The sequence below is a fragment of the Anguilla rostrata genome, chromosome 16, assembly GCF_018555375.3.
Source record: "Anguilla rostrata isolate EN2019 chromosome 16, ASM1855537v3, whole genome shotgun sequence".
Lineage (NCBI taxonomy): Eukaryota > Metazoa > Chordata > Actinopteri > Anguilliformes > Anguillidae > Anguilla > Anguilla rostrata.
In genome coordinates, this window is record NC_057948.1 from 36974630 (window position 1) to 36996184 (window position 21555).

The 21555-nt window shown below is 48.8% G+C and overlaps 1 protein-coding gene across 2 annotated transcripts; it reads right to left on the minus strand.

The window, feature by feature from the left end:
• Positions 1-1558: 1558 nt before the first annotated feature.
• On the minus strand, positions 1559-20940 carry slc1a2b (solute carrier family 1 member 2b). Of its 2 annotated transcripts, XM_064312506.1 has the most exons (10): positions 20802-20940; positions 15524-15691; positions 14044-14294; positions 12712-12868; positions 11733-11859; positions 10788-11021; positions 10248-10442; positions 9641-9775; positions 8869-9094; positions 1559-6312 (listed from the first exon to the last, which is right to left on the minus strand). In XM_064312506.1, exons 1-10 carry the CDS (start codon positions 20935-20937, stop codon positions 6238-6240), a joined length of 1704 nt encoding a protein of 567 aa, XP_064168576.1. In that variant the 5' UTR covers positions 20938-20940; the 3' UTR covers positions 1559-6237. The 2 variants fall into 2 exon arrangements, with proteins under 2 accessions (XP_064168576.1, XP_064168575.1); XM_064312505.1 differs by lacking the exon at positions 20802-20940 and having other exon boundaries at positions 8915-9094; positions 15524-15661.
• Between the last annotated feature and the right edge of the window lie 615 nt (positions 20941-21555).

A 21555-nucleotide genomic window follows, 5' to 3' on the forward strand; every position in this document is an offset into this window, starting at 1 on the left:
CCGTGTGTATTCTTATCTATTAAGCAAGGCTGGCGTAGAATACTTAGAAAGGGTCAAAGTTCTTTGTCAAATTGTTTTAAGTCAGTGTTTACATCGATACCAGATACAAATTAAGCTTTGCCTCAGAGCCACTGTTTTTAACTAACCAGCAGTTGAGCTGATCTTGCCAAGCAGAATTTATTGCTAATAATTACTGTAGTGCAAGTCGGACATTAAAGAGGAGCAAAGGCCACGCTGATAACACAAACTGCACTTTCTGCACTGTGTACGGTGCTTTTCCTTCCATCAGAAAATAACTGAATATAGCTGTCATTTTAATAGATTATTACTGAATGTGATGCTTAAGAAACCACTGGATGGATGTTCTCCTGAAGGATGTTCAGATGGATGTTCTCCTGAAGGATGTTCAGATGGATGTTCTCCTGAAAGATGTTCAGATGGATGTTCTCCTGAAGGATGTTCAGATGGATGTTCTCCTGAAAGATGTTCTGAGGGATGTTAGAGCAGTGGTAGAGCAGGCCTCATCTCTCCAGAATTCAAGATGTTGGTAAAGGACAGTGCAGGAATGTGGATGTAGAGCAGTGAGAGTGTGTAGTGTACTGTGTGTGTGTTTGTGAGTGTGTGAGTGAGTATGAGTGTGTAGTGTACTGTGTGTGTGTGTGTGTGTGTGTGTGTAGTGTACTGTGTGTGTGTGTGTGTGTGTGAAAGAGTGTGTAGTGTACTGTGTGTATGTGTATGTGTGTGTGTGAGTGTAGGTGCGTGTGTGTGTGTGTGTGTGTGTGTGTGTGTGTTTTGAGAGGGACACTGGGATATACTGTGTAAGGGGGGAATGTGGTAATGTAGTGTGTTATGTGGAGCTTTGTGGTGAGGGTCTGCAGGGACTGAAGTGAGCGCAGCGGCCGTGTAAATATTACCTCGTGTAAGACAGATCTGTTAGGTGGACGGGGATCATACTTGATTATTAGCGGCCGAGAATGAGCACTGTGTGTGTGTGTGTGTGTGTGTGAGAGAGTGTGTAGTGTACTGTGTGTATGTGTGAGTGTGTGTGAGTGTAGCGTACTGTGTGTGTGTGTGCGTGTGTGTGTGTGTGTCTTTGAGAGGGAACACTGGGACATATCTGTGTAAAGGGGAATGCTGGGTAATGAGTGTTTAATTGGAGCTTTGCTGGTGGGGTCCTGCAGGGACTGAAGGAGCAGCAGCAGGCCGCTGTAAATAATTAACCTCGTTAAAGACAGATCTGTTAAGGGCCTGGACGGGGATCAATCAGCTTGATTAATTAGCAGGCCCCGAGAAAGAGGCAACATTAATTAATCATATTTGTGTTCATCACCTTTGTGTTCCCCTGCAAGTTCGGCTGGGAAACCCGAGAGACAACTCTAAAAAGCTGATAACATGCAAAAGCAAGAGCTTATGAAGGGAAATTCCAGCAAGAGCAGAATTTCCCTTCATAAGTTTGCTCAGTGGATTTACGAGATCAGGCGTGTCTTTAGAGCGATGAAGGTTTGCCAAAATCCTTTTCCATTTTTAGGCAAAATGAATAACAAGGAAAACCCCAGAGTTAGTTATGAATCAACATTTATTAGTTTCCGTAATTGTATGTACACCAAAGGTGCAACACTTATTGATATGTATGAACATAATTTTTATTCCACGTCTGGCAGAGAATAGAATTTTTCTTCATTTTTATACTTTCTTACACACACTCTCTCCCTTTAGTTCAAAATTACAAGGGTCATATAGAAGAAGATTCTAGGAAAGCCTCTCTAAAAAGAAAGCACAGAAGAACAGACAGGAAGTAGAAAGTGAGATTGGTTATCATGTCTACATATGAGGATCTCATCAAAAGAGAAAATCAGCAGAAAATAAAGACTTGAGCATTGACTGGTTCATCATAGAAATGTTGTGTCTACTCCTACAGTTTTTACTTTTATTGTTCTTATCATCATTATTGGGCTTTTTAGATATGTGCGCAGACATTTTTATAGAAAAATCAGGAAAGGAAAAAGCCAAATTTAACATGCGGTTGTGCGGTGGTGGAGGGTCTGAGAGTGAGCCTTGTTGAAGCCTTTATGAAACGGTGGGCATGGCACCATTTAGGAGCTGGTTTGCACAATGATCTATACACAGGAGCACTCAGACTTTTCTCCTGGTCTGGCAGAAAACTACATTCGGAAGAAAGAAGATAATTACGATGCTGTCTGAAACTGGAGGAATTGAGAGTCATGAAAATCAACGATTTGCTGAATCTAGCGAGGGTGTGTTCTTTTGAGACAAAATAAAAGATAAAACGTGCATCTCTAGACCTGCAAAGATAACACATAAATGCAAATATCAGAAATCGGTAATTACTGGCATTACTGTCGAGAACTGTGTCACTGTACTTCTTGGGCAGAATACGCAGTGACTGCACCAGGCACTATCTGTACACCTGAGGAGCCATTTTATACAGGCACTGGCATAGATGCCTACGTGAGTGAGCAACAGGGGTCCTACAGTAGGTCATTACTATTGCTGCTCCAGTTTCACTTGGTCAATGGCTTGTTGCTCTCAAGTTTTTAAATACGTTTGTTTTTTCAGGAAATTAAATTTGACTTTTTCCTCTTCTGCTGTAAACCTAGTCACACGGTACAATTATACCCACACTCCACAAACGAGGAAACATGACGACACCCTAATGGACATCTTCACAGCCACAAAGTTGAAACCGATTCTTTCGTTTTTCTTTCCAGTTGAGGACATTGTTCGAGTGAGAATCGTCTTTACCTCTGGAACATTCCGCATTGCATTTCAATGGAGCATTTATATATATATTTATGTACAATGTAACAATGCACAGGTGACTTTAATCTTCATGGGACAAACATCTGAAATGTTTACATTAGATACAAAAAAATAGATGCGCATATAATGCAAGTGTAACAGCTATGTAAGACTACTAGTTAACAGTTATGAAAAAACGAGCAAATTCTTATATGTTCTTATCTTTTTATCATCTATTTTCTTTTACAGCAAACATAGGTCATACGTTTCTAGAGGATTACAAAAAAAGCCACAGCAAGTAAACACTATTTCTACACACCATTTCACCCCAAAAAAACCTAACTACAATATTTACACAAAAGTGCAAGGAGGCACTTTAATATCATGCTTTATTAAGATAGTGGTGCAAAAAACAAACAAACAAACAAACAATCTAAAAAAAAATCTAAAAAAAAACATCATTTTAAAATTCATGCTGGCCACAGCCAGTCTCCTGTTAGTGTTATGTCCTGTCTGCATCCACTCAAAAACAGCAAGGAAGCCATCTGATTGGTCAGGCCTTAGCCAATGCTCCTGTCGTCTGCTGCAGTAGGGTATGCGATGAGTTTTCAGATTTGTGTTGAGTGTAAACGTTACGTGAAGTAGGCGCAGAATCCACCTGCTTCATTTGATTGGCCGAACAGAAGCACGCGGTGCAGGAGGACTGCAGAAGGGATCTTGCAGCTCTGTGGACTCGGAGGACATGGCCCCTGGAGACTGGAGGGCCTTTCTATATCAGTACGTCTCTTTGAGTAAGCGTAAGTATTCTACCACTCAGGCTACTGCTAACGCAATCAGCACTGTCTATGTTACTGTCACACCCACTGCAGTTCGTAGCTAACATCTTCAAGGCAAGGTAGTTTTTTTCAGTAAAACAAAATAAACCTTTTAAGAAAAGTACAAACAGATCACGCACCCAAGCCACTCATGCTGTTTTACATACCCGCATGCTCACACACAAGCACGCACCACACACACACACGTGTGCTTGTACACCAACACGCATGCTCACACACAAGCGCGTGTGAGCACACACACGCACCACACACACACACGTGTGCTTGTACACCAACACGCATGCTCACACACAAGTGCGCGTGAGCACACACACGCACCACACACACACGTGTGCTTGGACACCAACACGCACGCTCACACGCAGGCGAGATACAAACTACTGGTCTAGCTGTGTGCTTGTCTGGCTCGATGGGCGCATATGAATTTAACTACCTGACGGAGAATTTGTCCTTCACTTCAATGTCCGGAGTTCAAAGCAGCTCTCTGCGTCCTACCATCCTGATGCCCCCAAAAGGTCGCGATCTAAACGCTGCAGCATTTTGGGGCTCTAAGAACAGTCGTAAGATACTGTGGTCACATGTTCTGGCATCGTGTAACAGGGAACACTCTGGGAAGAAAACAACTGACTTGCACACAACTTGCACTTCCCCTCCCTGCCACTGGTGGTGCTAGAGTGGAGCTGTGCTTGTTTTACTTTTGTTGCCTTAGCCCTAGCATTGTGCTAATCGTCGTCTGCAGAAAGCAGGTAAGAAGCCAAGGGAAGCCAACTGCAAAGTAAATGTAAATGTACTCGGCTTGGTCCCTCCGCTGGCAGTGTTTGCAGATAATGTGCTCCTTAACACAATACATTTTATTGGAATTTATACTAACAGTTTGTGCTTTAGACTTTTTAAATTTTAAATTTCTTCACTGGGAAACATTTACCTAAATGTGCAAGACATTAAAAATGTATTTTAAAAAGGATTTTATGATTAACAGTCAAAGTGACAAGACATCTGATTGAAGTTGTGATATAAAAAGGCAGTGATTCTCGGGTGGCTGGAAAGCCTGTTGTGATTGGGTGAGCTGCACACTGTGTGGATACCCTTTGAAACACCTTTTCTAGCTTCAGTACATTTATGAGTGACAAGAAATCTTTTTAAACATTTAAGCCAATATATTAAAATGTGTCCCAACTCAGCTATGGTCTCTGCATGTGACCTTTAGTCAGTCCGTAATGTTGTCAGAAGACAACCATCTCTCAGAAATGAAATTTATGAAAAAATGTATGAAAAAGTTTGCATGGGTCACTGCTCCTGTAGTGAGCTGCATACAATTATGCAGACAGCTTTTTGACAATTCACAGCTTTAAAAAAACTGAACTATTGAGTTGTGCTTTTGAACTCTGGAACTCTGGTTGAACTCTGGAACTTGGTGGAGCTGTTTTCCACAGTACACACTTCCAGATAAATCGATGGATCTGCTATGACCTGCTCTCTCAATATCAATTAATGGCCAATGAGTTGGGAGACAAAGCTTTGGGGAAGTTTTACTTTTTTTTTTTACTCTTTCAAGTCGATGCTGGTTCGTTCTGTTCATCTATAGCATCGGCAATGAAGCTGAAAAAAAAGGTCTTTCAAAGGTTTCTGCCAAAAGGGCTTATTCAGCAATATAAGGTTTGGTCCCTTGTGTGCGAAGAGAGACTATATCCCACTGCCTCTCCCCCCACCGCTCCCACACGCGCGCACTCAAGCACACAAACAGTCTCTCTTCTGTGCCAAATAACCTGAGGACGAGTGAAAAAGCCTCTTCTCTGAAGAGGAGGCTGGAGCGGGTCTCACACTGTGTAGGTTTGTGCTTCAGTGTCTAACGGTTTGTGCTCCGCAAACGCGTTCTGTGTGTCTCTCTGTCTGCATCTGAGAGCTCGGCAGGGGGGCCTCATCACACTTTGCATTCTGGGAAGCGCGTGGGATTGTGGTGGTGGTGGGCGGGGGGGGGGAGGTCAAGGGAAGCCCCTCAGGGATGCAGAGGGAGGTCAAAGGTCAAAGGTGAGGGGTTACAGAGCAGCTTCCCCCTAAGGGCTGTTGGGCGGGCAGGCGTCCCCACAGTCCGCTCCCGATGTGACCTCACCTGAGGATTCACGCCACGCCCTGCCCCACCTGCTTATGAAAGCAGAGCCCCCAGTGGCTGCTGGTATATTTATATTTATGATTAAATTTACTGCTAATTTCTCTCTCCCTCGCTCTCTCACTCACTCACTCTCTCACTTTTTCTCTCTCTCTCTCTCTCTCTCCACCCTTCTGAGCCTTGAGGTTGTGCAAATGGTTGCTAGGAAACGTGGTGTTAATCCTGGTACAGGCGGAAGGTTAGTGTATTAGTGCCACTCGCCTCTCTAGGACAGAGCCGGTCAGTTCAGACGTTCGTTAACAGAGTTATAAAACACTAAACTACGAGAGCGCCCGTTAGTTCTGTCTGTTTGCATGTTTTTTTTTTTTGATGCTCTTTCTGTTTTTTTTCACCAGGTGGAAAAGCGTGTGGGGATCTTGAGGGTGGGTGGAGTAGGCTGGGGTAGGGTAGGGTGGGGTGGGGGGCAGGGGTTAAGGACATAAGGCGGGGCGGAAGGGGGGGGGGGGCGCGGGGGGGGGGGATCTCTGTGCCGTGTTACTCGCGTTTCCATGGTTCCTCCTCAACAAGCGCGTACTCCGCAGTCGTGCCATTGGTACCCTGGGCGGTTACCTGCAACCAATCATCAGCAGCGTCTGAGCGGGGCGTCCCAGGTACTCTACGCACCTGCACACCCCACCTGGAGCAGAGACACTACTGCGGATTCGCTCGGGGTGGGAGCTTCTCTTCACGTCTCAGCCATTTTGGGTTTGTTTCTGTTCCCTGTGGTTTCCATGACGAGGACTCCGCAGTCTTAGCAGGACTGGGATGGCTGACCCTAACCCTGACCCCTGACCTTAGTGCAGTAATAATAGAGTCTGCTGGTCTGGTCAACAAATCTCATGGTTCAAAAACCAATGAAGGCCTTTGGCCAATAGAGAGGAATTAACAGTCACCAAGGGCTAGTCTCTATGTGCTCAGGACCCTGGGAAAGTGTTAGGTTGGAACATAGCAGGTCTGAGTCCAATCTAACCGTGGTATGGCATAGTCCTTTAACTTGTCCTTGTCCACTCCCTTACGTTTAATAGTACATTATTTGCAGAATTTATTTGCTGCTTACACACCACCACAAGGCTGACGATCATTGAAACAAAGCCACAGTAGCCGTGTAAGAAACATTAAAATTTAACAGCTGCTCAAATAAAATAGATTATTGCAAGATGATCTCAAAGGGTACTGCACCTTCGTAGCATCTTTAATTAAACTGGGAATATATCATTATTAAAGCTTCATAATAAATCAGCCAGATATTTAATTTTCGTGATTTGTTTTCATCAAATATGCAGACTGCTATAATTCTGATTCTCTGCTCCAAGGGCTCGTGAGGGATGATGAGCAGTGGAGCCATTTTCTGCGGGCTGGGGGTCATGCTGGCTAACGCATAGCCGTTTTAACACAGGAGCTCCTGCAGACATGTGATCAGCGTTTCAGAGGTGGAATAAAACACTGCACAGCTTCACACCAGCATGCGGAGCAGTGCGCGAATACAGACCATGCACACATGCAGACACGCAAAACACAAACACCCCACGCACAATAAAAAAAGAGTATTCCACTGGTACATCTAAAATAAATTATAACCATATTACACGTATTGTTATATAAAATAATACAAAATAATAATTGGTTAAAAAAACTAATACAAAAAAGGAGTTATGTTTAGTAACTGCTGGAAAAAGATGTACCTTTTCCATCATGCGCAAATAGTAAAGTACCTCTTGGCGACATGTTAAACGGCTATGTTAAATGAGTATGTGCTCTACTTAGGGTGAGTTAAAGCCAGGGAACAAGCGCAGAAATGACATGGCAGCCGTCGTGCTCGCCTCGATGCGACGCACGCGTCATGAGATCCGCGCAGACGCGCACGTGAACGGGAAACAGCCCACCGCACGCGCGCCGCGAGCAGAATCCAACGCCGCCGCGATTCCGCTGGAGCAGGTCGCCATGGCAGCCGCTCGTAAAATGGCGGCTTCCCTCAGGCTCATCAGAACGGCTAAGCGCCGCGCGGCGTGGGACTGTTGATGGGGCGTTTGCCCACGCTGTCCGCCACTACGGCCCGCCATCATCAGCGTCCATCTTGTGTGTGACAGCCAGCGCTGCGCCTGCGAGCTCGCGACGCCGAATCGCTCTCTCTGAGGGGAGCGTGACGACTCTGGCACCTCGTGCAGCGCTAACGATGCGCTCCTCAGCATCCTGGCTACGGCTTCCCGCTGCGAGACTCCGGCGCTAAGCTGCTTTTGCAAAACTAAGAGCCGATAAAGACCAAGATCATGAGATCGTTCAGGGAGAAAAACGTCTGATATCAAACCAGGGAAAAATCGGACTGATGTGGGCACAGATAGAGACGTTGTGTCAGAACGTTACACCAATCACAAGCAATTAAAATAAACTGGTAGGCCTTAACCAGGCTTACGAACAAGGCCTAAGAAAGCTAAGCCTTAGAACAGGCAGGAACAGATCTGCTTCCAGAAATCTCTTTCCACACAAAAGAGCTATACAGGGGTGTCCACCCATAATCCCCAGGGGGATCAACCTACTTAAAATGGCTGTCTTTCCTACAATATCGATTCTAAAATGGGGGATGGGCGGGAGGTCTAGGAACGCGATCTCTCTGATCTTACTGTGGGTCAGTGACCCTTGGTTCAGTGACCTGGTTATTACACTTTGGATTGTTACAGCTTTCATTATTTACAGGGAAGTAATCACAAGTGCTGCTATTATCATTGCACTGTAGGATATGGTAATGGGGCCATGTTGGCCCACTGTTTGTGTGTTTCCTGTAACATTGAGCAGCTATAAGAATTCCGTTTCGTCCAACGGAGGAGGCAGCGCGCGGACGCTAAGGCCCGGATGCTATCGCGGCTCACGCGGTATCCCAGAGACACAAACGCTGCTGTCCCATCGGAGGGTGTAAACCAGGCACATACCTTCAGTCCCTCACAGGCCGCTCTGAGTCCCGTGTCCTCCATGCGCACTCACACCAGGCACACGTCCCGCATGCACGTGCACGGCTCCGGGACGGGACGAGACGGACGTGCGAAGCGGGCGGAGCATGCGACGGTGCGGGGGGGGGGGGGCGGGGGGGCGGAGTTAGATGGAGGTCTCTACGTCAGTGAGTGAGAGAGGTACCTTGCACTCATCTACAACCACGGAGTTGTGAGCGGCGCGCACGCACTGGTTGTTGTCGTGGTGGTTCTTCAGCTCGTCGTAGTAGGACTGCGTCTTGGTCATCTCGATGTCGTCCGAGCGCCCATGCAGGGCGTCCAGCGCATCCAGCTCCGCCTTGGACAGGTGGTACACGATCCCCGCGCCGTACGAGTCCCCCACCACGTTCACCGAGGTCCGGAACCGGTCCCTGCGTTTGGGGGAGGGGCGGGAGGGCAGAGAGAAACACCACTGCTGTAGACTTCAGGGGAGCAGGGAGCCAGTGGAGAGCAAGGTGTGCTCACGGTCTCGTCCACTTTGGGGCTCTGCTACAGGTAAAGGTTCTGATACTGCAGGTAAATAAACTCTCTTTCTGTCACAAGACCATCAATCTTTCAAGGATAAAAACAGCCACGAAAAAGAGACTGAATGAGGATATTGTATTTTTAACATTAATATACGTGCAGGGAAAATTAAGTAGTGTCTGGAATCTGATTAAGACCAAAAGGGAGCTGTGTGTGTGTGTGTGTGTGTGTGTGTGTGTGTGTGTGTGTGTGTGTGTGTGTGTGTGTGTGTGTGTGTGCGTGCGTGTGTGTGGGTGTGCGTGTGTGTGTGTTGTGTGTGTGTGTAAGTGTGTGTTTGTGTGTGAGTGAGTGTGTGTGTGTGTGCCTGTGTAAGCGTGTGTGTGTGTGTGCGTGTGTGTGTGTTGTATGTGTGTGTGTGCCTGTGTGTGTGTGTGTTTACTGGGCACACTCACAGTAGCCAGTCCACAGCCACCAGCAGGCTGATGTCCTGGGTAGGCAGCCCCACGGCGGTGAGGATGAGCAGCATGGTCACCAGGCCAGCGCTGGGGATGCTGGCTGCTCCTATACTGGCCAGAGTCGCCGTCAGACTGGGGAGGAGCAGCAGGACCAGCCAGTTACACTCGCGTACACACCCACTCAACACTCACATAAACACTCACTCAACACTCACTGCAACACTCACTCAACACTCACATAAACACTCACATAAACACTCACTCAACACTCACTGCAACACTCACTGCAACACTCACTCAACACTCACTCAACACTCACTGCAACACTCACTCAACACTCACTCAACACTCACTGCAACACTCACTCAACATGTAGCTCAGGATGACCTTGCACCCTGAGCCAGCCACAGGAAGATGGGCTTCCTGACTGAATCTTCAGAACTGGAGTTAAACCTGCAGGCACTGCGGCAGCAGGACATTTTTACCGCAATCTTTTAGTTCTGAGCCTAGTTTGTAAGCAGTACAGCACACTGCCGTCACTGCCAAACACCTCCTATGCATGCTGGGAGATAGGCAGCCGCTGGCCGCTGGAGGACGGGCTCACCTGACCGTGACTATCTGCCCGGCATCCAGGTATATGCCGTTCATCTGGGCGATAAAGATGGCCGCCACGGCTTCGTACAGCGCAGTGCCGTCCATGTTGATGGTGGCGCCCACGGGCAGCACGAAACGTGTCACACGCTTATCGATGCCCAGGTTCTCCTCCAAACAGCGGAACGTCACGGGCAGGGTCCCGGCACTGCGGGGGAGGGAGGGAGGGAGAGGGAGAGAGACAGAGAGGGAGAGAGAGAGAGAGAGGGAGAGGGAGAGGGAGGAGGAAGAGAAGAATGCAAAGAGGGAGAGAAAGGGAAGGAGGGAGGGAAAGAGTGAGGAAAGGGAAAGACAGAAAGGGAGAGAGAGAGGAGAACTGAAGAAGAAGCTTCTCTTCATCTTTTAAACTCATTATCTGCCCAATTAAAGAACAGAAAGGACAGCATCCTGCCCAGAAATGCAGAGGGGAGAAAGTAGGCGGGGCATGTGCAGGGATGGCGCCCCTGGTGACTCAGGATTGGTGGAACCCCCTTGTGAGGGGGGCATGCCGTACCTGGAGGCGGTTCCCAGGGCAGTGATCCAGGCCTGGAAGATGCCCATGAAGAAGGTGAAGGGGTTCTTCCGGACGATGGCGAAGTAGATGCTCGGCAGGAAGATGACTCCGTGGATGATGAGGCCAACAATGACCGTCACCATGTACATCCCCAGTTGCCGGGCAACCGTCTCCAGGTCCTTGATGGAGACGATCTTCCCGCAAATCAGGCAGGCGATACCGAACGGGGAGTACCTGTGAAAGAGAGAGTCCAGCTTTATCTGAGGGAATCAGTCCTGTGAAAGAGAGAGTCCAGCTCTGTCTAAGGGAATCAGTCCTGTGAAAGAGAGAGTCCAGCTCTGTCTGAGGGAATCAGTCCTGTGAAAGAGTTAGTCCAGCTCTGTCTGAGGGAATCAGTCCTGTGAAAGAGAGAGTCCAGCTCTGTCTGAGGGAATCAGTCCTGTGAAAGAGAGAGTCCAGCTCTGTCTGAGGGAATCAGTCCTGTGAAAGAGTTAGTCCAGCTCTGTCTAAGGGAATCAGTCCTGTGAAAGAGAGAGTCCAGCTCTGTCTGAGGGAATCAGTCCTGTGAAAGATTTAGTCCAGCTTTATCTGAGGGAATCAGTCCTGTGAAAGAGTTAGTCCAGCTCTGTCTGAGGGAATCAGTCCTGTGAAAGAGAGAGTCCAGCTTTGTCTGAGGAAACCAGTCCTGTGAAAGAGTTAGTCCAGCTCTGTCTAAGGGAATCAGTCCTGTGAAAGAGAGAGTCCAGCTCTGTCTGAGGGAATCAGTCCTGTGAAAGAGAGAGTCCAGCTCTGTCTGAGGGAATCAGTCCTGTGAAAGAGAGAGTCCAGCTCTGTCTGAGGGAATCAGTCCTGTGAAATGGGCCATGTGAGGTATGGCTGCTCAGGCGCCTCAGATGGCCATGCTGGGGGGGGGGGGGAGGGGGGGGGGGGGGAGCACACACTGACCACATGATCATGATGACCAGGCGCATGACGATCTCATTCAGGATGTTGAAGAACTCCAGCATCAGCTTGGCCTTCTCGCCCATCTTGCCCATGCAGATGCCAAATGCGATGAAGAAGCCGATGAGGCCTGTGGCACAGAGAGAACACACCGCTACTCAGAGTAGGAAGTGCGTAGCGCAGAGAGAACACACCGCTACTCAGAGTAGGAAGTGCGTAGCGCAGAGAGAACACACCGCTACTCAGAGTAGGAAGTGCGTAGCGCAGAGAGAACACACCGCTACTCAGAGTAGGAAGTGCGTAGCGCAGAGAGAACACACCGCTACTCAGAGTAGGAAGTGCGTAGCGCAGAGAGAACACACCGCTACTCAGAGTAGGAAGTGCGTAGCGCAGAGAGAACACACCGCTACTCAGAGCAGAAAGCGCCTAACACACCGAAGACACACCGCCACTTAGAGTAGGAAGTGCGTAACACACCGCAGACATACTGCCACTCAGAGCAGGAAGCACGTAACACACATAAGACACACTGTGGCTCAGATCCACAGGTTGAATGCTTTCTGTATTATTGCTAATCTATTTTGCTTTAAAACTCAAGATTCAAACATTTTTCTCTAAGTTCCATAAATGCATATGTTATCTCCCTACCATGTAATTACGTTATGTTCCATAAGACTCCCGAGCCTGTAATTAACATAAAACATTAACTGCATTTTTTTTTTTTTTGAAAATGGCATCCTTGATTGTCATAGTCAAACAAAAAATGCAGATACTGAAATCTTCACAGCAAACATGTTTGGTGCATATCAACTCTGACAGAGCAAAATGTTCTCTGACAGGTTACATTTGATTCCCGCTGGAACTGAATAAACTCCACGGGCACAGACTGCCCTGCACTCGAATAACGCTGCATATCAAACGTGTAAAATGCCGTTTAGACGAAGAGAGAGACGTGATTGACAGGCCCCGTGTGGCTCCGTACCGAGCACGTTCATCCCGCCCTTGAACTGCAGGGACTTCTTGATGACGTATTGCGGCTCTGGCGTTGCCATGGTAGCGTTGAGGAGGTCCTCCACGGTGGTGGAGTTCACGTCCTCCGGCTCAGGAATGAGCTCCACCTTCTTGGTGACGGTCTGGATCTGAGGGGCACGAGCACAGCCCAACGGTGAAGCTCTGACAAAACCGTGACTCCATCTGATCGCTTTTCTGCTCAGCTGTGTGTTCAGGTGTATGTTTATTTACCACAAAACCTGTATCAGCAGTCTGTGTTTGATTACAATGCTTACAATGCAGTTAAATCCCGTAATTTCCATTTTGTGTTATTTTTTCCTGGGTATTAAAAGACACCAGCTCTTGATAGAGACTCAGCATCTCATAAAAGTTTTATGGTATATAAGTAATTAAGTTAAGAATTCACTTTCATTTTCAACAAAAATGTGATAATATTTGCTATTATAGTTATCATCATCATCATAAAAAAAATCCCCCACATAATACTCGGGTTCATGGAATAGGAAGTGGGGTGTGTGTTGTAAGAAGTGGGCTGTGTGTTGTAAGTACTGGGCTCTGTGTTGTAAGGAGTGGGGTGTGTGTTGTAAGGACTGGGCTCTGTGTTGTAAGGACTGGACTCTGTGTTGTAAGGACTGGGCTCTGTGTTGTAAGGACTGGGCTCTGTGTTGTAAGGAGTGGGCTGTGTGTTGTAAGGAGGGTGGGCTCTCTGTGTTGTAAGGATGGGCTTGTGTGAAGGACTGGGCTCTGTGTTGTAAGGAGTGGGCTCTGTGTTGTAAGGACTGGGCTCTGTGTTGTAAGGAGTGGGCTGTGTGTTGTAAGGACTGGGCTCTGTGTTGTAAGGACTGGGCTCTGTGTTGTAAGGAGTGGGCTGTGTGTTGTAAGGACTGGGCTCTGTGTTGTAAGGAGTGGGCTCTGTGTTGTAAGGACTGGGCTCTGTGTTGTAAGGACTGGGCTCTGTGTTGTAAGGAGTGGGCTGTGTGTTGTAAGGAGTGGGCTCTGTGTTGTAAGGAGTGGGCTGTGTGTTGTAAGGACTGGGCTGTGTGTTGTAAGGAGTGGGCTGTGTGTTGTAAGGAGTGGGCTGTGTGTTGTAAGGAGTGGGCTGTGTGTTGTAAGGAGTGGGGTGTGTGTTGTAAGGAGTGGGCTGTGTGTTGTAAGGAGTGGGCTCTGTGTTGTAAGGAGTGGGCTCTGTGTTGTAAGGAGTGGGCTGTGTGTTGTAAGGACTGGGCTGTGTGTTGTAAGGACTGGGCTGTGTGTTGTAAGGAGTGGGCTGTGTGTTGTGTCAGGCGTAGGTGAGGACGGATACCTGCTGGAAGCAGGCCTGCACCAGGTTTTCGGGGAAGAGGTTCCTGATCAGATCGAAGAACGCGTCCAGGCTGGACACCTCGTCGTTCTTGGCGCCCTCCCCCAGTTTCTCCTTCAGTTTGGGGTTTCCGGGGTGAATGAGCAGCACCAGGATGACGCCCAGGACGGCCGCGATGATGGTGGTGGTCATGTAGTACACCATGGCGCGGGTTCCCAGGCGACCGCTCGATTTGGCGTCTAAACCCGCCAATCCTGAGGGGGGGGGGGGCGGAACAAAGGGCATGATGTCAGCTAGAGTCACACCCACACTAAGAGTCCCTGAGCCGATACAAATCTCTTTCTGTCACAAGACCATGAATCTTTCAGGGATGAAAACAGCCCCGGAAAAGAGACTGAATGAGGATATTGTATTTTTAACAGTATATACACATTCATATTTAAATTATTATAACATTAATTATTGGCTTATTAATGTGCAGGGAAAATTAAGTAGTGTATGGAGTGTAATTAAGATCTAAGAGGAGCCGTGTGTGTGTGTGTGTGTGTGTGTGTATGTGTGCGCATGCGAGCATGCGTGTGTGCGTATTTTTTCCCAACAGTGACTTACAAAGATCATATTTTTAGTTATAACCCATAAATACAGCTGAATATTTTACTGAAGAAAGTCAGGGTACCTTGTGAGAGACTGAAGCCAGTTTCCTAACCACTACCCCACACTGACTGGACTCTAACCACTACCCGACACTGACTGGACCCTAACCACTACCCCACACTGACTGGACCCTAACCACTACCCCACACTGACTGGACCCTAACCACTACTCCACACTGACTGGACCCTAACTACTACCCCACACTTACTGGACCCTAACCACTACCCCACACTTACTGGACCCTAACCACTACTCCACACTGACTGGACTCCAACCACTACCTCACACTTACTGGACCCTAACTACTACCCCACACTGACTGGACCCTAACCACTACCTCACACTGACTGGACTCCAACCACTACCTCACATTGACTGGACTCCAACCACTACCCCACACTGACTGGACTCCAACCACTACCCCACACTGACTGACCCTACCCTACCTCACACTATGGACCAACGTACCACACACTGACTGGACCCTAACCACTACTCCACACTGACTGGACCCTAACTACTACCCCACACTTACTGGACCCTAACCACTACCCCACACTTACTGGACCCTAACCACTACTCCACACTGACTGGACCCTAACCACTACCCCACACTTACTGGACCCTAACTACTACCCCACACTGACTGGACCCTAACCACTACCCCACACTGACTGGACCCTAACCACTACCCCACACTGACTGGACCCTAACCACTACCCAACACTGACTGGACTCTAACCACTACCCCACACTGACTGAACCCTAACCACTACCCCACACTGACTGGACACTAACCACTACCCCACACTGACTGCAGCCTCTCACCTGTGATCAGACTGGAGATGATGAGGGGCAGAATCAGCATCTTCAGCATCCTCATCAGGATGTCTCCAGGGAAGGCGATGACCATGATGACATCAGGAGGGATGGGTGAGGCGTAGCGCAAGAGCATCCCAAGCACCGCCCCAACCACACGAGAGACAGGCACAGCATCTACGGGAGTACAGAGGAGTCAAAAGAGTGAGTAACAGAGAGTCTAGTCCAGGTCAGTCTTACAGAGGGAGTCACAGAGAGAGTCTAACAGAGTGAGTCACAGAGTCAGTCTTACAGAGTGAGTCTTACAGAGGGAGTCACAGAGAGAGTCTTACAGAGTGAGTCACAGAGTGAGTCTAACAGAATGAGTCAAAGAGTGAGTCTTACAGAGTGAGTCACAGGGAGAGTCTTACAGAGTGAGTCTAACAGAGTGAGTCACAGAGTCAGTCTTACAGAGTGAGTCTTACAGAGTGAGTCACAGAGTGAGTCTAACAGAATGAGTCAAAGAGTGAGTCTTACAGAGTGAGTCACAGTGTGAGTGTTATTAATTCCAGTGTTTTCAAAAATATGAATTTTTGTTAAATAACCAAATGAATTTTGATTGCTCAGCCACAGGGAGTCACGTGAATATGACACGAATCATCCTGTGTGTCCGCAACAAAGCGAAGGGGAAAAAACGGCATCTTTTCAAAACACACAAAGAGGAACAACAGCGCAAAACACACAAAGAGGAACAACGGTGCTTTGTTCGCAAAGCGATAGCAGCGGCTCGTTAATTTAGCCGCGGCAGAGTGGGGCGTTTGGGGGTGGGGCGGGGGGGGCTGTCAATTATGAGCCTTAAGAGATGGCCCAGCTGGTTGGGGAAACAAAAACAATGAGCCCCTAACATGACTGGGAAACGACCGCTTCGGTCACGGGGGGGGGGGGTGGCTCGCGGGCGTGCGGCCAGCCTGATCCTTGCCGTGAGAGACGGATCAGCGGCTGGTTTAACCGCTGCCAGCCTGAGATTTTCAGCAGGCAGTCTTGCAGCTGTGCAATGGAAACTGGAGGTGATGCCACTAGAAGCCATTAGCCCCAAGTTCCTGAAAGAGTTATGTCGCCACCACCTGGCCTGGAGGACTCTTCTCTCTCTCTCTCTATCTCTCTCTCTTTCCGCAGAGCTGACCTCAGGCTCCCTCCTCCTCTTGGCTGTCCTGGCCTTTCCCAGGATGCACAGGGCCTCTGAGCCTCAGGCTGCCGAGGAGGGGGGGGGGGCTGTGCAGGACGCCCACTTCCTCCTTTCATGCCCTGCCAGGGCTTAGCCACCCTGTGACGCTAATGACATTCACACTTGGTTTACAATCCTCAATACTCCACACACCACTACCCTGACCCAATGAGACACACACACACACACACACACTGCGACACACACACACACACACACACATGAGACACACACACACACACGAGGACACACCACACACACACACACAACACACACACACACTGAGACAAAACACCCACTACCACACACTACACACACACACTGACACACACACAACCACACTGAGACAAACACACACACTGAACACACACACACTGAGAGACACACACACACACACACACACATATACTGAGACATAAACAGCTCACTCTCACACGCACACTCACGCACACACACTGAGACACACACTGACACACACACACACACACACACACACTGAGACATAAACACCTCACTCTCACACACACATACTGAGACGCACACACACACACACATACTGAGACATAAACACCTCACTCTCACACACACACACTGAGACACACACAACAACAAAACACATATAGACTACACTCCACCCACACGCACACTCACACACACACACTGAGACACACACTGACACACACACACACACACACACACACACACTGAGACATAAACACCTCACTCTCACACGCACACTGAGACGCACAAACACACACACATACTGAGACATAAACACCTCACTCTCACACACACACTGAGACGCACAAACACACACACATACTGAGACATAAACACCTCACTCTCACACGCACACTCACACACACGCAGGTGCATTGGACCATTGTCTGTTCCCTTTCTCAGTTTGCTTGTTATTCACACAGATGCTCTGATCTCTGCAACATTAAAGGTGGGCTGCCCTTTCCTATGCTCACATGCACATGAACATGCACATGCTAACCACGTGCACGGTGGCTGCACACACGTCTTCCACTCCACAGTCACGGGCCAACACACAAAGTTAACGTGTGTACTGGGCTCGCAATGCGTACACGCGTGTAACACGTTCCCATGTGGATTCAGATCCACAGATCAGCTGAGACACTCCACCATGGCCTCTTCTCTTCATCTTTTACTGATTTCTATGGAATTTTGCATCTATTTGAATAGCTTTTTATTTTTTAAAGAAGAAGGGGTGCTTTCAATTTTTTAAGTATTGCACATCCCTTAACTTTCCAATATTTTAATTCTTCAAAGCACTGTTAAATGGATGGTGCTATAGAAGTAAATCTATAATAATAATAATAATAATAATAATAATAATAGTCTAAGACAGAAATTAAAAGCCTATGTCACTCCCCCTGAAAGCCAGATCCTACTTATGGGGATGTTAATGGCCTTAAAATCTCCCATATAAATGCATACGTACCTTAATTAGCATGCTAATAAGCGTATGCACAAATGTCACTTATTTTTACTCCAAGCTAATCTCTCTTACGAGACACACAGACGCCCTGTGTTACCCTGCCCTGTCTTTCCCTGTCCTGCCCTGTCCTGTCCTGCTCTGTCCTGCCAGTATCCCTGTGGTGCTGTTTGTGAGGCTGTGTCTCCTCTGTCCAAATTCTGCCCTTTGTCTTTGAGGTGGATGGCTAATTAATGGTACATTCAGTGCAGCAGTCTGGGAGCAGCGGTCTGGGAGCAGCAGTCTGGGAGCAGTGGTCTGGGAGCAGCAGTCTGGGAGCAGCGGTCTGGGAGCAGTGGTCTGGGGGCAGCGGTCTGGGAGCAGCGGTCTGGGAGCAGTGGTCTGGGGGCAGCGGTCTGGGAGCAGTGGTCTGGGAGCAGCGGTCTGGGAGCAGTGGTCTGGGGGCAGCGGTCTGGGAGCAGTGGTCTGGGAGCAGCGGTCTGGCAGCAGTGGTCTGGGAGCAGCAGTCTGGGAGCAGTGGTCTGGGAGCAGCGGTCTGGGAGCAGTGGTCTGGGAGCAGTGGTCTGGGAGCAGCAGTCTGGGAGCAGTGGTCTGGGAGCAGCGGTCTGGGAGCAGCGCATCAGAGCCGCACGGTGGAGGTCATGTCCGAACGGTGCGGAACGTGGCTGTACCCCCCCTCCCCCCCCATCCCCCAGCAGCTGTAGAGCTGCCCTGTGGGTGTCAGTGTCTGTGTCACCCCCCTCGCCCCCTCTCCGCCCCCTCTCCGCCCCTCCCCCCCACCCCAGGCAGGGCAGAAGGTCGTGAGGGTGCAGGAAAGGGAAAGGGCCCAAGTCTTGGCACCGGCCAATAGCGCGACAGCACACATCTGGCCCGCGCAGCAAGCGGCGGATACACCCCCCAAGGTGCCGCTGACCTCCCCCGAAGCCTGCCGAGCCCCCAACCCCCTGTCTCCATCTCTGTCTCTGCATCTGTCCCTTTCCCTCTTTCTCTTTCTGTATCACCCTGTCTTCTTCTCTCTGTCTCTACATGGATGCACGGATGCTGTTTATTGACTGTACTCACAGATAACCACATTGACCAGCTGAATGTAAAACTAACATAGCTATGCACTAAATACATTTTTGATTTACAAACTTTACAATTGTTTTAGGCTTTTCACTGCAGGAAATATTACACTCTTTACTTAATTTAATTTGTGAAACAAATCAAAACCATTAGAAATGAGCGATCAGCACATCCCTTTTTTGTCACCAGGGGAGCATTTTTAGTTGGCCCGGTCTGTGACAGCAGGGAGGCAGTTTCCCGCATGGTGCTGGCAGCAGAGGACCGTGGGGTCAGTGGCAGGGGCTTCAACAAGCCCAACCGTTACAGTATATACACACACACACACACACACACACACAAACACAACTGAGCCCAACCGTTATAGCATACACACACACACACACACACACAAACACAACTGAGCCCAACCGTTATAGCATACACACACACACACACACAAACACAACTGAGCCCAACCGTTATAGCATACACACACACACACACACACACACACACACACAAACACAACTGAGCCCAACCGTTATAGTATACACACACACACACACACACACACATGCAAACACACACACACATACACAAACACAACTGAGCCCAACCGTTATAGCATACACACACACACACACACACACACACACACACAAACACAGTAGACACACACTCACATATACGCTATATCATACACATATGCACCCATATAGCATTTCCCCGCCGCGCGCGTTGCACAAGCAGTAAGCAGGTAGATCTCAGAACAGCAAGGCTTATTGTAATGACAGGCCACAGCATTACGTCACGCTAGCCCATATCCAAATTTATAGAATGCAATCAGTTTTTTCTCTTGATAACTGAACGGGATATCCCATTGATAACTAAAGGGGACTCACATTAAATTCACAATGAAATCAAATTCAACCATCGATTTCACTGATTTCTTTGAAAACTGTAGCTACGTAGTCGCTCGTCTGAACATCTGTTACTGTAATGACATCAAACAGAGGAAGCTGGAGCAAAGTCAGTGACCTGGGAATGTTCCAATCGCTACACATCAAAATTTGATTGGCTGATGCATCGTCGCTCTTGAGTCCAATATGGAATTCTAGAGCAGTCAGGTCAGACAGGTAAGTGAGCAGGTAAGTGGACAGGTGAGACACTGACCCAGCACGGTGAGGGTGACACAGGTAAGTGCAGGTAAGTGAGCAGGTGAGTGGACAGGTGAGACACTGACCCAGCACGGTGAGGGTGACACAGGTAAGTGCAGGTAAGTGAGCAGGTGAGTGGACAGGTGAGACACTGACCCAGCACGGTGAGGGTGACACAGGTAAGTGAGCAGGTGAGTGGACAGGTGAGAAACTGACCCAGCACGGTGAGGGTGACACAGGTAAGTGCAGGTAAGTGAGCAGGTAAGTAGACAGGTGAGACACTGACCCAGCACGGTGAGGGTGACACAGGTAAGTGCAGGTAAGTGAGCAGGTGAGTGGACAGGTGAGACACTGACCCAGCACGGTGAGGGTGACACAGGTAAGTGCAGGTAAGTGAGCAGGTGAGTGGACAGGTGAGACACTTACCCAGCACGGTGAGGGTGAGCAGCAGGTTCTTGCACATCTTCTGGCAGATTCCGCCACACATGGGCTTGGCGGGCGTGTCCATGGGCTCCAGCTGACTCTCATGCATCCTGACCTCTACCTGCTTAGGCATCACGCTGGATAGGGAGGGGGAGAGGGGAGGGTGGGAGAGAGGGAGAGGGGGAAGGGGAGAGGGGGGAGGGAGAGGGAGGTGGGGGGAGAGTGGAGGGACGGAAGGAGATGGAGGTGGGGGAGGGAGAGGGGGGACAGAGAGAGGGAGAAAGAGGGAGGGAGGGAGGGAGAGGGAGAGAGAGGGAGAAGTGGAGAGAGAGATAGGGGGAAGGGGGAGGGGGAGAGAGAACAAGAAAGAGATGTTATCTTCAATGTATCAGGTTCACATGGTAGCAGTCTGATTTTTATTCTGCATAAATTCCACATATACTCAGGCTGCCATGCTTGTGAGGCCCACAGTCACTGACAGGCTTATCTATCTGGGATAAAGGTATTAGTGCTTTGCCAGTCTAAACCTGGATTAGGCTGTTCAGTTCTGAAAAGAAAAAAGAAAAAAACCAAATACCAATGAAGGCAATACAACCTGACCTGTTACAGTTTCACTTGTTATAAACTAAGGTAAGCACAGGAATGTGGTGATGTTGTAGTGGGGGACTGAAGCATAGCATACGGACGTAAATGAAAGCACAGCATCACTCAGAGGCAGCTAAAGAGAACCAGCAGATGGAAGGCAGTGGAT